Source organism: Triticum urartu, chromosome 3A (assembly GCF_056163025.1).
Source record: "Triticum urartu cultivar PI428250 chromosome 3A, HENAU_Tu73, whole genome shotgun sequence".
In the NCBI taxonomy this organism is placed as follows: Eukaryota; Viridiplantae; Streptophyta; class Magnoliopsida; order Poales; family Poaceae; genus Triticum; species Triticum urartu.
This window is the reverse complement of record NC_141875.1, coordinates 661,875,954-661,898,502: the sequence shown is the minus strand read 5'-3', so window position 1 is coordinate 661,898,502 and position 22,549 is coordinate 661,875,954. Positions and strand designations below refer to the sequence as shown.

Genomic DNA, 22,549 nt, shown 5'->3' with positions numbered 1-22,549 from the left:
TTGGTCCCCGGGTCCTGGGCCACCGAAGCATCACCTTCGGGTAATGTCTTCATCATCCCTTGCACCACCTGTTGGTCGGGGGAGACCCTCAGCAACGACACCTCGAAGTCGTCCGCCCTATTGGGCGGAGAAGCCGGTGGAGGCGTCTCGCTTTCCATCATCTCGGGGAGAAGGTCCCCCGAAGAAGAGGATTGTTGTAGAAGACTACGTGCCGAGCTGCAAAAAACATATATTCCAGGCATTACAAGAAAAGAACGGGATATGTTTAAAACATCCTTGTTCACTTACGATTTGGCCTGAGGCTTGTCCTCATCATGAGACTGTGCTTCGACGTCCTCCAAGCCCGAGCCACCCAACAAAGGCATCTTGCCTCGCTTAGGAGCCTGTTTCTCCAAATCTTCGGAGGCAGCCCTTTTCTTCCCATGAGGGGAGGAGATAGTGCCCCCCTTCACTTTTGTCTTCGGATGAGGGGATTTTGATTCCTCCAGACACAATGTCTGATGTACCCTTGGAATAGGGGCCATCTTTGGTTCTCCCACTCTCCGTCTCGCCCTCCTTCATAGGCATCTGTATGGTGCCAGGGCCAGCATCCTTGTTAGAACAGGATTCACGGGGCCTTCAGGAAGAGGGGCCGAACACATAATTAGTTCCGCCTTCTTTATCCAGCCCTGGAAGAAGATAGCTTGCTCAGTACCATATTACGGTATGCGTAATTACAAAGTGTTTGGGAGACAAGTGCTTACTGGGGTATCCGGACGGTTGCAGTTAAGGCCATCGTCCTCAGTAGTGTCCGACCAATGTTTTCGCTTCCTGAAAAACAACTTCCACATCCCTTCGTGCGTAGTGCCGAAGAAGTGTTGGAGGGTTCGTGATCCTTCTACATTAAGCTCCCACATACGGTGAGACCTGTGCTGGCATGGCAGGATTCGGCGAACTAGCATCACTTGAATCACGTTGACAAGATCGATGTCTCTCTCAAGGAGGGTTCGGATGCGGCTCTGTAGAGTCTGCACTTCATCAACTGATCCCCAGTCTAGCCCCTTGTTTATCCATGATGCAAGTTGTGGTGGAGGGCTGGAATAGAACACAGGTATAGCTGCCCACTTGGTACTATGGAGTTTTGAAAGGATCGATATGGTTGACTAGAGGGGGGGTGAATAGGCAACTAACAATTTTTAGCTTTTCTTTAGCAATTTAAACTTTGCATCAAAGTAGGTTGTCTAGATATGCAACTAGATGAGCAACCTATATGATGCAACACGAATAGGAACACAAGCAAGCAAGATATATGAAACAAATAAGCTACACAAGTAAAGGCACGAGATAACCAAGAGTGGAGACGGTGGAGACGAGGATGTGTTGCCGAAGTTCCTTCCCTTTGAGAGGAAGTACGTCTCCGTTGGAGCGGTGTGGAGGCACAATGCTCCCCAAGAAGCCACTAGGGCCACCGTAATCTCCTCACACCCTCACACAATGCGAGATGCCGTGATTCCACTATTGGTGCCCTTGGAGGCGGCGACCGAACCTTTACAAACGAGGTTGGGGCAATCTCCACAACTCAATTGGAGGCTCCCAACGACACCACGAAGCTTCACCACAATGGACTATGGCTTCGCGGTGACCTCAACCGTCTAGGATGCTCAAACACCCAAGAGTAACAAGATCCGCAAGGGATTAGTAGGGGGAATCAAATATCTCTTGGTGGAAGTGTAGATCGGGGCCTTCTCAACCACTCCCGAGCAAATCAACAAGTTTGGTTGGCTAGGGAGTGAAATCGGGCGAAAATGGAGCTTGGAGCAATAATGGAGCTTTAATGGTGGAAGAGGTAAGTCAACGGGGAAGAAGGAGACCCCTTATATAGTGTGTGGAAAAGATCCAACCGTTACCCACCAACCAGCCCGCGGCCAGCGGTACTACCGCGCCTAGCCAGCGGTACTAACGCAAGGCCGCGCGGTACTACTGCTTGCAACCAAGCGGTACTACCGCACGGCTGTGCGGTACTACCGTACCGACCCACAGTACTGCCATGACCCCAGCACAGAACCAGACGCACAGAAGCTGGGGGCGGTACTTCCGCACGCGCGGTACTACCGCGCCCCCCATGCGGTACTACCGCAAGGCAAAAGTCCCAGTCAGGGGGAAGGGAAACTTCTGTGCCTACTTCCGCAAAAAAACAGAAGTAGCAAAAACCCGGCACAGTAATACTGCCGAGGGGCGGTACTACTGCCTGACCGCATAGCGCGGTACTACCACACGGCGAAAGCGGTACTACCGCGGCAGGTGCGGTTGTAAAAAATTACATCCGCTCCTACTACCGCAAAGGGGCAGCACTAGCCTGGTGGGCAGCGATAGTGCGGCTCCAGGGGAGCAGAACTACCGTGGGCACCAGCGGTACTACCGCGCCACCGCGCGGTACTACCGTGGATGCCTACGGTACTACCGTTGATCCAGGAGCAGTACTACCGCAACCACAACAGCAGCCAGTCACAGGAGGCAGGAAAACGGAGGAAGCTCCAAGGAAGAAGGAGCGGATAAAAGGAGACGTGTACGTGATGATTCCACCCAAACCTTTCCAACGCGGACCCCCTCTTAATAGTATGGCTTTCCTACGACTCAAATCCACCAAAAAGAAACATAGAAAAGACACCGTCTTCGTCAGTCTTCAAGGGGCACCCAATCGTCTTGTGCCTAGCAAAGAAGTGTCTGGAATACTCATGGCACACGATTAGTCCGCAAATGCGTTGTCATCAATCACCAAAACACTTAGGGATAAATATGTCCTTACAATCTCCCCCTTTTTGGTGGATTGATGACAAAACGGGATTTGCACAAAGAAAATAGTATTAAGTAAATGCAAACCCCTCCTCTCTATAATATAGACAGGCTCCCCCTAAATGTGTGCCACCTAGATGAGCACGAATACTAGGAACAGAGATCCCCCTATATTATAGAGACAAGGCATATCTATCACTAGACAAGGTAGTACAAACATAAGATAACTAAGATAGATAGAGTGCATATGTCTTACACCATATGGAGGATAGGTCTCGAAGGCACAAACCAAACAAAAGCAAACGAGGCAAACGAGGTCCAAACGACAAAGCAAACAAGTACACCAAGCACGACACAACGCAAATCCCTACACTCTCTCCCCCTTTAGCATCGAGACGCCAAAAAGGCAGAGAGGACACCTACACACACGGGGTGGCTCAGGCAGAGAAGTCGTCCCATTGCTCCTCGTGCTCCTCGTCAGACTCAGCGGCGGGGATAGTCTCCTCGAGGTCATCCTCTGAACTGGTCCACTTGTAGCCCTGCTTTGACATCCAGGCAGCCTTAGGTGTGATGACGTCCTCAGACCCGCCAGACACATCCTCTCCAAAGAGCCTCATCACCTTCTTGTCACGGCGGCGACTCTCCTTGTCAGCCACGTGAGCCCTGTACTGTCCCTTCGCCTGCATGCAGAAGAGAGTCTTCATCTTGTCCTTCAGCTTTTTGGCCCATGACCGCTCAGAGGAAGAAGTGGTGGACCTAGCAGCACGGTCCTCAGCAACAGTCTCAGCAGCAGCAGCCTCCCCCTCACCAGCAGCACTCCTAGCAGAAGATGCCTCAGCACTGGTAGTGGTGTTGGCCCAGTTGGGCTTGACGCAGAGGCAGATGGACTCATGGCGAATCCAGTCTGGAGCAAGGAACTCATCACCTGGATACGTCTTCTCCCAAGTGGTGGAGAGCAGCAGAAACAGGTACGGTCCATAGATAGGTACCTTGCGAGTGAACACCGCAAACCAAAGCTCACACCACATGATGTGTGAGACATCAAGTGGCTGAGTCTGAGAAGAACGTGCCTCTGCACACAAGAGCAACATGTCCACTAGATATGCATATACCTTGTCCTTATCGCCAATGCGTGGGAACAGAGTGTTGCGGAAGATGTGATGCATGATATCCAGAAAGGAGTTTAACACACAAGATGACTTGCCATTGGGGAGTACCTTCTCAACAAGGAAGGGCTGAAGCTGGTTCTTGTTGGCAGACTCGGAGTTGGCATGGGGGCGAACGCCAACGGGGGTGTGAAGCCCGTCATCAGAAATGTGCAGCAGATCCATGAACTCTTTCCAGGTAGCAGACAACTGACGGCCATTGGTCATCCAGGTCATCATCCGCTCCTCCCCGGGATGAAAGTACACTGAGGCAAAGAACTGACAGATGAGCTCAGGGTCATAGTCATGGTGAAAGGAGATCACCGGCTCAATAGCAAACTGCTCCACCAAGTGCAGAGCCTCTCCAAAATAGTCACGAAACTTGTCCTTCCGCAGGTGATGCATGTCTATCCACTTGACATCCACGAAGGTATTCTGCTTGTTCTTGATCACATCCAGATAGATGAGAGCTTGTTGCTTGGTCCAGAACAACTTGGTGCCTCTGAGGATAGCCCGAGGATTCACATAGGGATTGATCTTCCGGCGCTCGACATACTCAGTGGTTGAAATCTCGTCCATGCCCTTAGCCGGTTCCTTTTGCTTGCTGGCAATGGTCTTGACATTGCGCTTGGGCGCATTGGAGCCCTCTGGGGCTTCATCTTGGGGGTTGTGCAGACGCTTGGAGCCAGTGTCACGACTGGGATTGGAACGGCGAGAGCCACCACCTGAGACACAGAACGCAAAAACACCCATAACAGCCAAGAGAGGTTAATGCAAAGACCACAACAACGCAAGTCAAACAAGTAGAAAGCACACATGATAAATGCCTAGAGAGAGATTTGATCCCTACGGTAGTACTGCCAAGTGATGCGGAGCTAAGATAGTAGTACGACCCTTAGACGCGGTAGTACCGTGCAAGATCACAGTAGTACTGGGTGTAGGAGCGGTAGTACGACCTTAGCGCCACGGCTGGCGCAGTAGTACCGCGTCTGCAGAGCGGTAGTACCGCATGGTACGGTTGTACCGCACCTGACGAGCGGTAGTACTGTTGGGGAACGTTGCAGAAAACAAAAATTTTCCTACTCGTTTCACCAAGATCATCTAGGAGTTCATCTAGCAACGAGCCATCGGATGCATCTACATAACTTTGTAGATCGCGTGCGGAAGCGTTCAAAAGAACGGTGATGATGTAGTCGTACACGACGTGATCCAAATCACCGATGACCAAGCGCCGAACGAACGGCACCTCCGCGTTCAACACACGTACGGGACGGGAGACGTCTCCTCCTTCTTGATCCAGCAAGGGAAGAGGAGAGGTTGATGAAGATCCAGCAGCACGACGGCGTGGTGGTGGATGCAGGGCGTCACAGTAGCAGGGCTTCGCCTATACTGCGAGAGAGAGACGTAACGGGGAGAGAGGGAGGCGCCAGGGGCTGGGGTATGAAGTCCCTCCTCTCCCCCACTATATATAGGGGTGCCAAGGGGGGGGGGGCGCCGGCCCTAGTAGATGGATCTACTAGGGGGGGCGGCGGCCTAGGGTGGGGGGCTTGCCCCCCAAGCAAGGGGGCGCCCCCTCTAGGGTTTCCCCTCCAACCCTAGCCGCATGGGCCCTTGGGGGGTGGCGCCCCAGCCCACTATGGGCTGGGTTCCCTCCCACTTCAGCCCATGGGGCCCCCCGGGATAGGTGGCCCCACCCGGTGGACCCCCGGGACCCTTCCGGTGGTCCCGGTACAATACCGGTGACCCCGGAACTTGTCCCGATGGCCAAAACAGCACTTCCTATATATAATTCTTTACCTCCGGACCATTCCGGAACTCCTCGTGACGTCCGGGATCTCATCCGGGACTCCGAACAACATTCGGGTTACTGCACATACATATCTTCACAACCCTAGCGTCACCGAACCTTAAGTGTGTAGACCCTACGGGTTCGGGAGACAAGCAGACATGACCGAGACGACTCTCCGGTCAATAACCAACAGCGGGATCTGGATACCCATGTTGGCTCCCACATGCTCCACGATGATCTCATCGGATGAACCACGATGTCGAGGATTCAATCAACCCCGTATGCAATTCCCTTTGTCAATCGATATGTTACTTGCCCGAGATTCGATCGTCGGTATCCCAATACCTCGTTCAATCTCGTTACCGGCAAGTCACTTTACTCGTACCGTAATGCATGATCCCGTGACCAGACACTTGGTCACTTTGAGCTCATTATGATGATGCATTACCGAGTGGGCCCAGTGATACCTCTCCGTCATACGGAGTGACAAATCCCAGTCTTGATCCATGTCAACCCAACAGACACTTTCGGAGATACCCGTAGTCTACCTTTATAGCCACCCAGTTACGTTGTGACGTTTGGTATACCCAAAGCACTCCTACGGTATCCGGGAGTTACACGATCTCATGGTCTAAGGAAAAGATACTTTGACATTGGAAAACTCTAGCAAACGAACTATACGATCTTGTGCTTTGTTTAGGATTGGGTCTTGTCCATCACATCATTCTCCTAATGATGTGATCTCGTTATCAATGACATCCAATGTCCATAGTCAGGAAACCATGGCTATCTGTTGATCAACGAGCTAGTCAACTAGAGGCTTACTAGGGACATGTTGGTGTCTGTTATTCACACATGTATTACGATTTCCGGATAACACAATTATAGCATGAACAAAGACAATTATCATGAACAAGGAAATATAATAATAATGCTTTTATTATTGCCTCTAGGGCATATTTCCAACAAGTACCGCACATTGGGCACGGTAGTACCGCACCGCGTCAGATCTGAACAGGTTCAAATCTAAAAAAGCCAGTGAAACCACAACGACACTACGATTGGACAAAGCTACCACAAGACAGCATATCAAGTATGTTTCCTACGCATCACGACTCTCCTACATCCTACTCTTGCATAGATTTGGCCTAAAATCTCAAGAACGACAAGTTTCTCCCCAAAAACCTAGAAGCAAGAGAACAACCAAGAAAAAGAGGGATTTGGGGAAAAACCTTGGTCCATGGCAAGAGGAAGTGGTGGGGAACGATCCCACCGGTCGGAATCCGAGGAGAGTGGCCGGAGACGGAGATCCGGCGAGGGCCTCCGGCGCCGTTCTTGAGAGGGAGAGACATGGAGAGAGAGACAATGAATGGGTATGGGGAGTTGGAACTCCCCTGCCCGAGTCATAACCCCCACGCGCCCAGACGCGGTAGTACCGTGGGCTCAAGAAGATGCACGTTTCGAGCGCGCGAAAAACTGGATCTTTGCACAAACCACTTCGAGCCAACACGACACCACAAGACCACGCAACACACAAAACCAGAAAGACACCACCTCTCCAAAAGAGAGGGCGGTGGCTGTAGCCACCTATGTTTGAGTCAATTGGTATGGCACCGCGAAGAATTATCCTTGGGTCCATGACCAAAACTCGTCTTTGAAGCACAAGTACCATCAAACATGGCTAATGTGAAAGACTTGATTGATTTATGAATAATGGGGGGAGGGAGAGTTCATTGAGAGAACATCACTCCCCCTATGTCCATGCCTACATCTAAATAGGACAACACGTTGAGTATGATGGGGTGTGCAAGGGTTCAAGCAACATTGCTCGAATCGATGATATTTAGCTCATGCCTTAACTCGCGAAATCTTGCTTCATCCAAGGGCTTCGTGAAGATATCTGCAAGGTTGTCATGAGTGTTGACGTAGTTGAGCTCGATCTCTCCTCGCCTAATGTGATCCCGGATGAAGTGATACTGGATCTCAATATGCTTCGTCTTGAAGTGTTGCACCGGGTTGAGAGAGATCTTGATGGCACTTTCATTGTCACACTAAAGAGGCACTTTGTCACAAGTGACACCGTAATCCTTTAAAGTTTGCCTCATCCATAAGAGTTGTGCACAACAACTACCGGCTGCCACATACTCCGCTTCGGTGGACGAGAGAGATACACAACTTTGCTTTTTGGAAGACCAACTTACCAAAGAGCAACCAAGGAATTGGCACCCTCCGGAAGTGGAATTCCTATCCACTTTGTCTCCTGCCCAATCAGAATCCGAGTACCCTACAAGCTTGAAGTTTGATCCTCTTGGGTACCATAAGCCAAAGTTTGGGGTATGAGCCAAATATCGAAAGATTCGTTTGACCGCCACATAGTGACTTTCCTTAGGTGCGTCTTGAAACCGTACACAAATTCCCACACTCAACATGATGTCCGGTCTAGATGCACAAAGGTAAAGCAAGGATCCAATCATGGAACGATATACCTTTTGATCCACCACTTTACCATTGGGATCTAAGTCAAGTTGGCACTTGGTGGGCATTGGAGTGGAAGCCGGCTTGACGTCACTTAGCTTGAATCTCTTGAGCATGTCTTGAGTGTATTTGGATTGATTGATGAAGGTTCCTTCTCTTCTTTGCTTCACTTTGAACCCTAGAAAGAACTTCAACTCTCCCATGGAGGACATCTCAAACTTTGAGGTCATGAGAGCGGCAAATTCCTCATCGAAAGCTTTGTTAGGAGAACCAAAGATAATATCATCAACATATAATTGGCACACAAACAACTCCCCTTTGACCTTCTTAGTAAAAAGAGTGGGGTCGATTAGCCCAACTTCAAAACCACGGTCTTGTAACAACTCGGCAAGGTGGTCATACCATGCACGTGGGGCTTGTTTAAGGCCATAGAGTGCCTTATCGAGTTGATACACATGATCGGGAAAGTAGGGATCCTCGATCCCGGGGGGTTGCTTGACGTAAACCAATTCATTAATGGGACCATTAAGAAAGGCACTCTTCACATCCATTTGTTGTAACTTAAAGTTATGATGAGAAGCATATGCAATCAACATGCGAATGGATTCAAGACGAGCAACGGGAGCAAAGGTTTCACCATAGTCGATACCCTCGACTTGGGAGTAGCCTTGTGCTACCAAACGAGCCTTGTTGTGAATGATGATCCCATGGGCATCTTGCTTGTTATTAAATATCCACTTGGTTCCTATGACATTGTGATTTCTGGTCGGTCTTGGCACCAATCTCCACACTTTGTTGCGCTCGAAGTTGTTGAGTTCTTCATGCATGGCATTGAGCCAATCCGGATCTTGTAGCGCCTCATAGACCTTGTGGGGTTCCACACAAGAGACAAACGCGTGATGCTCACAATAATTTGCTAATTGTCTACGAGTGCTTACCCCCTTTCTTAAGCTTCCAAGCACATTCATCATGAGATGATCCTTGGTGGAGAGCTTGGAAGCAACCTTGGTGGCACGATGCTCTAATTCCTCCTCGGTGGTGAGTTGAGGAGCGGTTACTTGATCATCTCGAGCGCCGTCATGAACTTGTTCTTGATCTTGAACTTGCTCGGGGGAGAGAACTTGACCTTGGGCATCACTTGGTGTGTCCACACCGTCTTGAGTATGATCATGCCCTTGGTCTTGTTCATGAGGTTGAGGGCCTTCACTTTGTTCTTCGGAAGCGTGTGGGCCTTGGGTTGGTGATGGCTCCACTTGAGTGGAGCATTGTCCTTCTCCTTCGGCCACAAGGGGTTCCTAAATGGGTAGGATAAAACCAACACACATTCTTCTTATGGCTTCAGGAGGAATTTCATCACCTACATCACAAGTGCCACTTTGCTCCACTTGGGAGCCGTTATTCTCATCAAACTCCACGTTACACGTCTCCTCAATAAGTCCCGTGGATTTATTGAGGACACGGTAAGCACGAGAGTTTGTAGCATAACTAACAAATATGCTCTCATAAGCTCTAGCCTCAAATTTAGACAACCGGACACCTTTCTTGAGAATGAAACACTTACACCCGAATACTCGGAAGTACTTGAGGTTGGGCTTGTTACCGGTGAGTATCTCATATGGAGTCTTGTTCAATCCCTTGCGGAGGTAGAGCCGATTTGATGCATGACACGCGGTGTTGATGGCTTCGGCCCAAAAGTTGTATGGAGACTTGAACTCCGCCATCATGGTCCTTGCCGCATCCATCAACGTCCGGTTCTTCCTCTCCGCAACACCGTTTTGTTGAGGGGTGTAGGGTGCGGAATATTGATGCTTGATTCCCTCGTCACTAAGAAACTCATCCAAGGTGTAGTTCTTGAACTCGGTGCCGTTGTCACTTCTTATTGTCAAGATCTTTGCATTGTGTTGACGTTGTGCTTCATTTGCAAAGTCAATGACGGTTTGTTGGGTCTCGCTCTTCCTCTTGAAGAAATACACCCACGTGTACCTTGAGTAGTCATCCACAATCACCAAGCAATACTTCCTACCTCCAAGACTATCGAAGGATGGAGGCCCAAAGAGATCCATGTGAAGGAGCTCCAAAGGCCTCTTTGAATAAATGATAGTCGTGGGAGGGTGAGCCTTCTCATGTAGCTTTCCTTCGATACAGGCACTGCAAGCACGATCTTTAGCAAAACTAACATTCGTTAGTCCCCGGACATGGTCCCCCTTGAGGAGACTTTGCAAAGATCTTATATTGACATGGGCTAAGCGGTGACGCCAAAGCCATCCCACATCAACTTTAGCCATTAGGCATGTCGCGGTCTTAGTGGGTCGCTTCGAAAAGTTAATCACATATAGACCGTTCTCGACATGCCCAACAAAAGCTACTTTAAGAGTCTTGCTCCACAAGAGGGCCACGGTATCGATATCAAAGAAAGTGGCAAAGCCCATGATAGCAAGTTGACGAACGGAAAGTAAATCGTATGCAAGGGACTCAACAAGCATGACCTTCTCGATCGTGAGATCATGAGAGATGACCACCTTGCCAAGTCCCAATATCTTAGAAGATGAGGCGTCACCCCACTCGACATTGGTGGGCATAGATGGAACCTTGTGCACGTCCACCACCAAGTCCTTGCTTCCGGTCATATGATTTGTAGCTCCGCTATCGAGCAACCATGATCCCCCACCGGAAGCAAACACCTACAAGAGATCAATGCTTGGTTTTAGGTACCCATTTTGTAATGGGTCCTTTGATGTTAGTAACAAGGGTTTTTGGAACCCAAATAGACCATTCAATGTATTCATGAAGAGAACCAACAAATTTGGCATAAACATGCTCATCACTAGCACAGCATAACACATAAGAAGGGTTAAAATCGCTGGCTTTGTTGAGAGAGGTGGCATTGCCCTTCTTGACATTGTTCTTCTTCTTCTCCTCGGGGGCACTCTCTCCCTCCCTCACAAAGGTTTGCATGAGGGGAGGAGGTCGTTCGGTCTTGTCATTCTTCTTCTTATTCTTGGAGTCGGGCACGTACCCAACCCCTTCCTTGGCCACACCTCTCTTTTGGTTGATCAAGAGATCGTTGAGGTTCTTCTTGCCTTGTATGCAAGTCGCAAGACCTCTCTCAAGTTGCTCCTTCAACTTCGTATTTTCCTCAACAAGATGTATATGCTCACAACACGGGTTAGTAGCATTTGCATTATCAATTAAAACCATATGAGGAAAAGTTGCTTTCTCCTTAGTTAGCTTCACTTGGAGTTGATCATGAGACTCCTTCAGACTAGCGTGAATACCCTTCAAGGCCTTGTGGGCCTTGTCAAGTATATCAAACTCCTCTTTGAGTCTAGCAAGATCAACCCCGAGTTTGGCCTTCTCGGAATTTAGCACACGAGAAACAATGAGGACATGATCATAATCTTTCTTTAACTTAGCATGATCAACTTTGTGTGACTCCTCAAGAGCCAAACGAAGACCACGCTCTTCCTCAAGAGCATTGGAAAGATCCAAAATCTCATCGGCATAGTCACGACTATGCCCTTCCATCTTAGAGATGGTGTCTTCGTGAGCCTCGATCATGTCATTGGCTTCACCAAGTTGTTCCAAGAGAGCAACAAAGTGCTTCTTGGATTTTCCCTTGAGTTTTCCCATAAAGGCCTCAAACTCGTTAGCCTTCACATTAGTTCCCTCAAGTTCATTAATGCTATCCATCAGGGAAGGATGATTAATGATGGTAGTTTTGATGTTGGAGGTAACCTTGTTGGTGGGCTTAGCCATGAGGCACTTGGCGGTGATGCTCTCATTGGGTGAGTCGAACAGAGACACCCGCGACGTTGTTGCAATGGCAACGGAGGCCATGGCAACCGACTCACCATCTTCATCATCGTCATCATCCTCATTGTACTCTTCTTGCACAACCAAAGCCTTGGGAGGAGTCTTCTTGGTGAAGTTGTTCTTGTTGGGGAACGACTTGGCCTTGTCCTTTCGGATGAGCTTGCCACCATTGTCTTCCCTCTTCTCATACGGGCATTCCGCAACGAAATGACTCATGTTGCCGCAATTGTAGCAAGTCCTTACACGTTGCTTGCCCCTTGTGCCACTCGAGTTGCTTTTGCTAAAGTTTGGCCTCGAGTTTTTCTTGCTCCAAAATTGCCTTGAAGCAAGTGCCATGTGTTCATGATATGCATACTTCATATCTCCGGGGTTGCTCTCCTCTTCTTCCTCTTCTTCTTCCACGGTGATCTTGGCCTTCAATGCTAGGTTAGGCTTCTTTGCCCATTGAGAATGGAGCACCGCATTGTCGGTGGTCTTGTCCAAAATGTTCATGGCCACAAACTCATCCAACACTTCGCTTGAGGTCAAAGTGTGGAAGTCCAGTCTTTGACGAATGACGGAGGACATGGCCTTGTGATAGGGCATCATTGCCTTGAGGAATTTGCGCTTGATCCAATTGTCATCCGTGTCCTTGATCCCGTGATCTCGTAGTGAGACCGCGAGTTTGGTTACTCTCCGATAAAGCTCACGAGGTTCTTCATCTTCTTTCATTGCAAACTCATCGGCCTCATCTTGTACCACTTCATAATTGGAGCGTTGAATGCTCGCGCTTCCCCGGTAGAGAGAGACAACACAACGCCATGCATCTTTGGCCAAGGCAAAGGGACGAAGATGAGGTAGATCTTCGGGTGGAATTGCATCTTGAATGATGAAGAGAGCATTCTCATTGAATTGATTATCCGCGGCTTCTCGAGGAGTGAAGTTGCTTGGATCATGCGGATAAAAACCTTCTTCAATGATTCTCCAAAGGTTAGTGTTCACATGATTTAAATGACGTTTAAAGCGGTAAACCCAAGAATCAAAGTCCTCATTTTTCACAATCTTAGGAGGAGGACCGGCATGATTCAAATGAGTGGAAGGAATCGGTCCACCATAAACAAGTGGTGGTTCCACATGGGCAAAGATGCCGGTGCCATTCTTACCACTAGAAGAAGGAGCCTTTTCACTACTAGCTTCCCCCTTGTCGGGGATAGCATCCGTCACCTTGTTGGCGGGATCACCCACTTTCAACGGTGCGGTGGATAGTTTAAGCCCCTCAAGAAATTTAGTAAACATGCTCTCAACTTCGGTCGTCATGGAGGTTTTCAATGTCTCCAAGGCCACATTGAACTCCTCACGAGAGACCGAGGTTCCCCCATCGCCCGTAGACGAGATAGGATTCACATCGGAGTGTTCCTCCGCACCGTCTACGGTATCAACCATACTCTTTGGATGGTAAAGTCCTTAATAAAGAGACGAGGCTCTGATACCAATTGAAAGGATCAATATGGTTGACTAGAGGGGGGGGGGTGAATAGGCAACTAACAATTTTTAGCTTTTCTTTAGCAATTTAAACTTTGCATCAAAGTAGGTTTTCTAGATATGCAACTAGATGAGCAACCTATATGATGCAACACGAATAGGAACACAAGCAAGCAAGATATATGAAACAAATAAGCTACACAAGTAAATGCACGAGATAACCAAGAGTGGAGACGGTGGAGACGAGGATGTGTTGCCGAAGTTCCTTCCCTTTGAGAGGAAGTACGTCTCCGTTGGAGCGGTGTGGAGGCACAATGCTCCCCAAGAAGCCACTAGGGCCACCGTAATCTCCTCACGCCCTCACACAATGCGAGATGCCGTGATTCCACTATTGGTGCCCTTGGAGGCGGCGACCGAACCTTTACAAACGAGGTTGGGGCAATCTCCACAACTCAATTGGAGGCTCCCAACGACACCACGAAGCTTCACCACAATGGACTATGGCTTCGCGGTGACCTCAACCGTCTAGGATGCTCAAACACCCAAGAGTAACAAGATCCGCAAGGGATTAGTAGGGGGAATCAAATATCTCTTGGTGGAAGTGTAGATCGGGGCCTTCTCAACCACTCCCGAGCAAATCAACAAGTTTGGTTGGCTAGGGAGTGAGATCGGGCGAAAATGGAGCTTGGAGCAATAATGGAGCTTTAATGGTGGAAGAGGTAAGTCAACGGGGAAGAAGGAGACCCCTTATATAGTGTGTGGAAAAGATCCAACCGTTACCCACAAACCAGCCCACGGCCAGCGGTACTACCGCGCCTGGCCAGCGGTACTAACGCAAGGCCGCGCGGTACTACTGCTTGCAACCAAGCGGTACTACCGCACGGCTGTGCGGTACTACCGTACCGACCCACGGTACTGCCGCGACCCCAGCACAGAACCAGACGCACAGAAGCCGGGGCGGTACTTCTGCACGCGCGGTACTACCACGCCCCCATGCGGTACTACCGCAAGGCAAAAGTCCCAGTCAGGGGGAAGGGAAACTTCCGTGCCTACTTCCGCAAAAAACGGAAGTAGCAAAAACCCGACACGGTAGTACTGCCGAGGGGCGGTACTACTGCCTGACCGCATAGCGCGGTACTACCGCGGCAGGTGCGGATGTAAAAAATTACATCCGCTCCTACTACCGCAAAGGGGCGGCACTAGCCTGGTGGGCAGCGGTAGTGCGGCTCCAGGGGAGCGGTACTACCGTGGGCACCAGCGGTACTACCACGCCACCGCGCGGTACTACCGTGGATGCCTACGGTACTACCGTTGATCCAGGAGCAGTACTACCGCAACCACAACAGCAGCCAGTCATAGGAGGCAGGAAAACGGAGGAAGCTCCAAGGAAGAAGGAGCGGATAAAAGGAGACGTGTACGTGATGATTCCACCCAAACCTTTCCAACGCGGACCCCCTCTTAATAGTACGGCTTTCCTACGACTCAAATCCACCAAAAAGAAACGTAGAAAAGACGCCGTCTTCGTCAGTCTTCGAGGGGCACCCAATCGTCTTGTGCCTAGCAAAGAAGTGTCTGGAATACTCATGTCTCACGATTAGTCCGCAAATGCGTTGTCATCAATCACCAAAACACTTAGGGATAAATATGTCCTTACAAGTTCCATGACATAAAACCACTCTCGCTGCCATTGGTTGGAGGTTTCGGTGAAAGAGCCTTTTGTCCAGGGAGTGTTGGTAAGTTTGCTCACTATAGCACCATGCTACCTCTTGAGCACTTGCGTTGGTTTTCCCTTGAAGAGGAAAGGGTGATGCAGCAAAGTAGCGTAAGTATTTCCCTCAGTTTTTGAGAACCAAGGTATCAATCCAGTAGGAGGCTACGCGCGAGTCCCTCGCACCCACACCAAACAAATAAATTCTCGCAACCAACGCGATAAGGGGTTGTCAATCCCTACACGGTCACTTACAAGAGTCAGATCTGATAGATATGATAAGATAATATTTTTGGTATTTTTATGATAAAGATGCAAAGTAAAATAAAAGCAAAGTAAAAAGCAAGGAAATAACTAAGTGTTAGAAGATTAATATGATGAGGATAGACCCAGGTGTAGGGTAACGCAGCAGAAAACAAAAATTTTCTGACCTACGCACCAGCCCAGGACCACTATGGAGACTGCATACAAGGTTTGATCTATTTCGTTACCGACTCGTAGCGCAGCGGGAAGTAGAGTCGATGATGATCGGCGGTGCAGATCCCCGCAGCTAGGATTTACAACCTCCCAACCGCGAGGATGTATACCCTCATCTGCTCCTCAGACAGCCCTCCGGGAGGCGGTCGAATAGTCCCCCAGACGGTGTTGCGGACAGCCCTTCGGGAGGACCTTCGAAACTCGGACGGTCACTTGGACAGCCCTTCGGGAGGCATTCTTGAACAGCCCCTCGGGCACTAAGATCGAAACTACGACCTCTCTACAGAGTTGCACACATACGGTGTCATCTATCCGGCAGGGCTTCGCCGTTCAGAACTAGTTCCTGCCGGAACCCAGACAGCCTTTCGGCTCTATGAAACTGTTTCGCTGGGAGGGAGAGAGAAGCCAGATCATGCATGGCACTTGTATGTGAGAAAGAGTGAGTGTGGAGGGCTGCCCCTCCACCTCTATTTATAGGAAATCCCAAGGGGTAGGGTAGTTTCACACAAAAACCCAAAATGCACATGAATGAAGTCCTTCCACAAGGACCTAGGAGTGAAACCAAGGAACAAGAGGGTCCCCAAGGGGGGATACCCCATGTGGCCGGCCACACCCCCATGAGGGGCCCAAAAATGGCTCCTATCCATCCATGTCATCCCCAAGATCTTTTGGAGCAAAGCCCCAAAAGGTGGCTTTCCATAAAGCTGATTTTCACTATTCACGACAACATTTTTCAGCGTCCGTTTGAACTGAAAATATTTATGTGGTCTTAGAACATTTCCAGTACCCACCAAAATGATTTTCAATGCGTTCCGAAACAATTCCGGTTTAGTGATTTTCATCTGCGAAAAGCATCTGAAGTGGTTCCGGCAGCTCCGGAGCATATCCGGTTATTATCCCGAAAAATTCCAGAAAGCTTCCAGAATGATTCTGGCACCCTCCAAGAATTATCAGGCATGTGCCGAAACCAATTTGACTTAATGGTATCCCCTAAAACAACTTTTCAGTTTCATCGAAACTCATCCGATGACCTCTCTCTGCGGAACCTTTTCCGCTGTCCGAAAATTTTTCCGGTGTCCGAAACTTTTTCGGTGATTTTCTCTCAGACTCCTTGTCTAGTATTCAGAAGATAGATGACCCTTAAGCGTGTGACCCTATAGGTTCGGTGAAGTATAGACATGACCCGGAACCCCTTCCGATCAATGATCAACATCGGAGCCGTGGACACCCATATTGACCCCTATACCCACACGAATAAATATTCGAGTGAACCTCCAGTTGCAGTGAGCTATTCCTGTTGCTTCGCGATATGCCACAAACACCTGAGGTGAGATTTGTTGCATCCCATGGGACGAACCATTTGTCCACCATGCAAGTTACCTCGTTACCTGTTTTGTTCTCTTTTCTCGTTTCCGTGTTCCGGCATCCTAGTGATCAAATCACACTGTGTCTGGCCAGACGATGATGGATACCGTAATACCGAGAGGGCCTGAGAATATCTCTCCATCGTCGGAGGAGCAAATCCCAATCTTGAGCTATCAAGTTACTTGACACACTTGTCCATGAACCCGTAAGCCGCCGTAATAGCCACCCATTTACGGATGACATTTAACAAACCCCAAAGTTCATGAAGCAAGCATGAAGAAACTCGATACTCTCATGGTCCAAGGAATCATGCAAATGTTAACCATCTCTGTGATATGCACCATTAACTTGTGACGAATGAATCTCTTAGCATAACATCAATCCGGATCGATTCAACACAAATGTTCTCTTAACATTGTGCCTTCAAATTGCTGGCATAGACATGCCCATGATCAGGAAAACAGAACCATCATGCAACACTTGAGCTAGTCTTAGAGGCAGACTAGGAATACTTCTTACCATTTATTATTCCACACGTGCATATGAGTCTTCCTCCGAGCCTCATGGATATTGCAGACTCGAGAATCATTGCAGTTATAGCATGGAACATAAACATAATTATGAACTCGAAGATAAATAATATCATTTATTATTGCCTCTAGGGCATATCTCCTACACCAGGGGCCATAGGTTTCACTAGTGGCTTCCCTCAAGAGCATAAGTATTTTATGGTGGGTGAACAAATTACTGTTGAGCAATTGTCAGAATTGAGCATAGTTATGAGAATATCTAGGTATGATCATGTATATAGGCATCACGTCCGAGACAAGTAGACCGACTCCTGCCTGCATCTACTACTATTACTCCACACATCGACCGCTATCCAGCATGCATCTAGAGTATTAAGTTCAAGAGAACAAAGTAACACTTTAAGCAAGATGACATGCTGCAGAGGGATAAATTCATGCAATATTATAAAAGCCCCATCTTGTTATCCTCAATGGCAACAATACAATACGTGCCTTGCTGCCCCTACTGTCACTGGGAAAGGACACCGCAAGATTGAACCCAAAGCTAAGCACTTCTCCCATTGCAAGAAAGATCAATCTAGTAGGCCAAACCAAACTGATAATTTGAAGAGACTTGCAAAGATAACCAATCATACATAAAAGAATTCAGAGAAGATTTAAATATTTTTCATAGATAAACTTGATCATAAACCCACAATTCATCGGTCTCAACAAACACACCGCAAAAAGAAGATTACATCGAATAGATCTCCGCAAGAGAGGGGGAGAACTTTGTATTGAGATCCAAAAAGAGAGAAGAAGCCATCTAGCTAATAACTATGGACCCGAAGGTCTGAGGTAAACTACTCACACTTCATCGGAGAGGCTATGGTGTTGATGTAGAAGCCCTCCGTGATCGATGCCCCCTCCGGCAAAGCTCCGGAACAGGCCCCAAGATGGGATCTCGTGGATACAGAAAGTTACGGTGGTGGAATTAGGGTTTTGGCTCCGTATTTGATCGTTTGGTGGTACGTAGGTATATAGGAGGAAGGAGTACGTCGGTGGAGCAACAGGGGGCCCACGAGGGTGGAGGGCGCACCTAGGGGGTAGGCGCGCCCCCTACCTCGTGGCCTCCATGTTGGTTGCTTGATGTAGGGTCCAAGTCTCCTGGATCTTGTTCGTTCCGAAAATCACGTTCTCGAAGGTTTCATTCCGTTTGGACTCCGTTTGATATTTCTTTTCTTCGAAACCCTAAAATAGGCAAAAAAAACAACAATTCTGGGCTGGGCCTCCGGTCAATAGGTTAGTCCCAAAAATAATATAAAAGTGGATAATAAATCCCAATAATGTCCAAAATAGAAGATAATATAGCATGGAGCAATCAAAAATTATAGATACGTTGGAGACGTATCAAGCATCCCCAAGCTTAATTCCTGCTCGTCCTCGAGTAGGTAAATGATAAAAACAAAAATTTTGATGTGGAATGCTACTTGGCATAATTTCAATGTAATTCTTCTTAATTGTGGTATGAATATTCAGATCTGAAAGATTCAAGACAAAAGTTTAATATTGACATAGAAATAATAATACTTCAAGCATACTAACTAAGCAATTATGTCTTCTGAAAATAACATGGCCAAAGAAAGTTATTCTTACAAAATCATATAGTTTGGCTATGCTCTATCTTCACCACACAAAGTATTTAAATCATGCACAACCCCGATGACAAGCCAAGAAATTGTTTCATACTTTTGACATTCTCAAACTTTTTCAATCTTCCCGCAATACATGAGCGTGAGCCATGGACATAACACTATATGTGGAATAGAAAGGTGGTTGTGGAGAAGACAAAAAGGGAGAAGATAGTCTCACATCAATTAGGCGTATCAACGGGCTATGGAGATGCCCGTCAATAGATATCAATGTGAGTGAGTAGGGATTGCCATGCAACGGATGCACTAGAGCTATAAGTGTATGAAAGCTCAAAAAGAAACTAAGTGGGTGTGCATCCAACTTGCTTGCTTACGAAGACCTAGGGCACTTTGAGGAAGCCTGTCATTGGAATATATAAGCCAAGTTCTATAATGAAAAATTCCCACTAGTATATGAAAGTGATATCATAGGAGACTCTCTATCATGAAGATCATGGTGCTACTTTGAAGCACAAGTGTGGTAAAAGGATAGTAGCATTGTCCCTTCTCTATTTTTCTCTCATATATTTTATTTATTTATTTGGGCTTCTTTGGCCTCTTTTTATTTTATTTTATTTTCGTCCGGAGTCACATCTCGACTTGTGGGGGTATCATAGTCTCCATCATCCTTTCCTCACTTGGGACAATGCTCTAAAAATGATGATCATCACACTTTTATTTACTTACAACTCAACAATTACAACTCGATACTTAGAACAAAATATGACTCTATGTGAATGCCTCCGGCGGTGTACCGGGATATGCAATGAATCAAGAGTGACATGTATGAAAGAATTTTGAACGGTGGCTTTGCCACAAATACGATGTCAACTACATGATCATGCAAAGCAATATGAAAATGATGGAGCGTGTCATAATAATCGGAACGGTGGTAAGTTGCATGGCAATATATCTCGGAATGGCTATGGAAATGCCATGATAGGTAGGTATGGTGGCTATTTTGAGTAAGGTATATGGTGGGTGTATGATACCGGCGAAAGGTGCGCGGTATTAGAGAGGCTAGCAATGGTGTAAGGAAGAAAAGTGCGTACAATCCATGGACTCAACATTAGTCATAAAGAACTCATATACTTATTGCAAAAATCTACAAGTTATCAAAGCAAAGTATTACATGCATGCTCCTAGGGGGATAGATTGGTAGGAAAATACCATCGCTCGTCCCCGACCGCCACTCATAAGGAAGACAATCAATAAATAAATCATGCTCCGACTTCATCACATAACGGTTCACCATACGTGCATGCTACGGGAATCACAAACTTCAACACAAGCATTTCTAAAATTCACAACTACTCAACTAGCACAACTCTAATATCACCATCTCCATATCTCAAAACAATTATCAAGTTTCAAACTTCTCATAGTATTCAACACACTCATAAGAAAGTTTTACTAATCTTGTATACCTAGCATATTAGGATTATTTAAGCAAATTACCATGCTATTTAAGACTCTCAAAATAATCCAAGTGAAGCATGAGAGATCAATAGTTTCTATAAAACAAATCCACCGACATGCTCTAAAAGATATAAGTGAAGTACTAGAGCAAAACTATATAACTCAAAAGATAAGTGAAGCACATAGAGTATTCTGATAATTTCCAAATCCTGTGTGTCTCTCTCAAAAGGTGTGTACAGCAAAGATGATTGTGGAAAACTAACAAATAAAGACTCAAATCATACAAGACGCTCCAAGCAAAACACATATCATGTGGTGAATAAAAATATAGCTCCAAGTAAAGTTACCGGTAGAAGTAGACGAAAGAGGGTTTGCCTTCCGGGGCATCCCAAAGCTTTGGCTTTTAGGTGTCCTTAGATTATCTTGGGGTGCCATGGGAATCCCCAAGCTTAGGCTCTTTCCACTCCTTGTTCCATAATCCATCAAATCTTTACCCAAAACTTGAAAACTTCACAACACAAAACTTAAAGTAGAAAATCTTGTGAGCTCCGTTAGCGAAAAAAACAAAACACCACTTCAAGGTACTGTAATGAACTCATTCTTTATTTATATTGGTGTTAAACTTACTGTATTCCAACTTCTCTATGGTTTATAAACTATTTTACTAGCCATAGATTCATCAAAATAAGCAAACAACACACGAAAAACAGAACAGTCTGTAGTAATCTGTAGCTAGCGCAAGATCTGGAACCCCAAAAATTCTAAAATGAATTTCTGGACGTGAGGAATTTATCTATTAATCATCTTCAAAAATAATTAACTAAATATCACTTTCCAAATAAAAATGGAAGAAGTTCTCGTGAGCGCTAAAGTTTCTGTTTTTTTACAGCAAGATTAACAAGACTTTCCCCAAGTCTTCCCAACGGTTCTACTTGGCACAAACACTAATTAAACACAAAAACACAACCAAAACAGAGGCTAGATAAATTATTTATTACTAAACAGGAGCAAAAATGAAGGAATAAAAATAAAAATGGGTTGCCTCCCAACAAGCGCTATCGTTTAACGCCCCTAGCTAGGCATAAAAAGCAAGAATAGATCTAGGTATTGCCATCTTTGGTAGGCAATCCATAAGTGGCTCTCATAATAGATTCATAAGGTAATTTAATTTTCTTTCTAGGAAATTGTTCCATGCCTTTACTTAACGGAAATTGGAATCTAATATTTCCTTCCTTCATATCAATAATTGCACCAATCGTTCTAAGGAAAGGTCTACCAAGAATAATAGGACATGAAGGATTGCAATCTATGTCAAGAACAATAAAATCTACGGGCACATAATTCCTATTTGCAACAATAAGAACATCATTAATTCTTCCCATAGGTTTCTTAATAGTGGAATTCGCAAGGTGCAAGTTTAGAGAGCAATCATCAAAATCACGAAAACCTAGCAAATCACATAAAGTATTTGGAATCGTGGAAACACTAGCACCCAAATCACACAAATCATAGCATTCATGATCTTTAATTTTAATTTTAATAGTTGGTTCCCACTCATCATAAAGTTTTCTAGGGATAGAAACTTCCAACTCAAGTTTTTCTTCATAAGATTGCATCAAAGCATCAACGATATGTTTGGTAAAAGCTTTATTTTGACTATAAGCATGGGGTGAATTTAGCATGGATTGCAACAAGGAAATACAATCTATCAAAGAGTAGCTATCATAATTAAATTCCTTGAAATCCAAAATAGTAGGTTCATTAACATCTAGAGTTTTGATCTCTTCAATCCCACCTTTATCAAATTTAGCATCAAGATCTAAAAACTCCGAATTTTTAGAACGCCTTCTAGGTAAAGGTGGATCATAATCAGTCCCATAATTATCAAGATTCATATTGCAAAACAAAGATTTAATAGGTCACAC

General features: G+C 46.6%; 1 protein-coding gene across 1 annotated transcript in view; it reads right to left on the bottom strand.

Moving 5' to 3' along the window:
* Window positions 1–204: 204 nt before the first annotated feature.
* The window catches only part of LOC147981170 (uncharacterized), a 68,918-nt gene continuing 46,573 nt past the window's right edge, over window positions 205–22,549 (bottom strand). Inside the window, exon 3 of the mRNA XM_087515886.1 lies at window positions 205–216. Within this exon, the coding sequence (XP_087372012.1) occupies window positions 205–216 (12 nt within the window). The remainder of the gene's footprint in view (window positions 217–22,549) is intronic.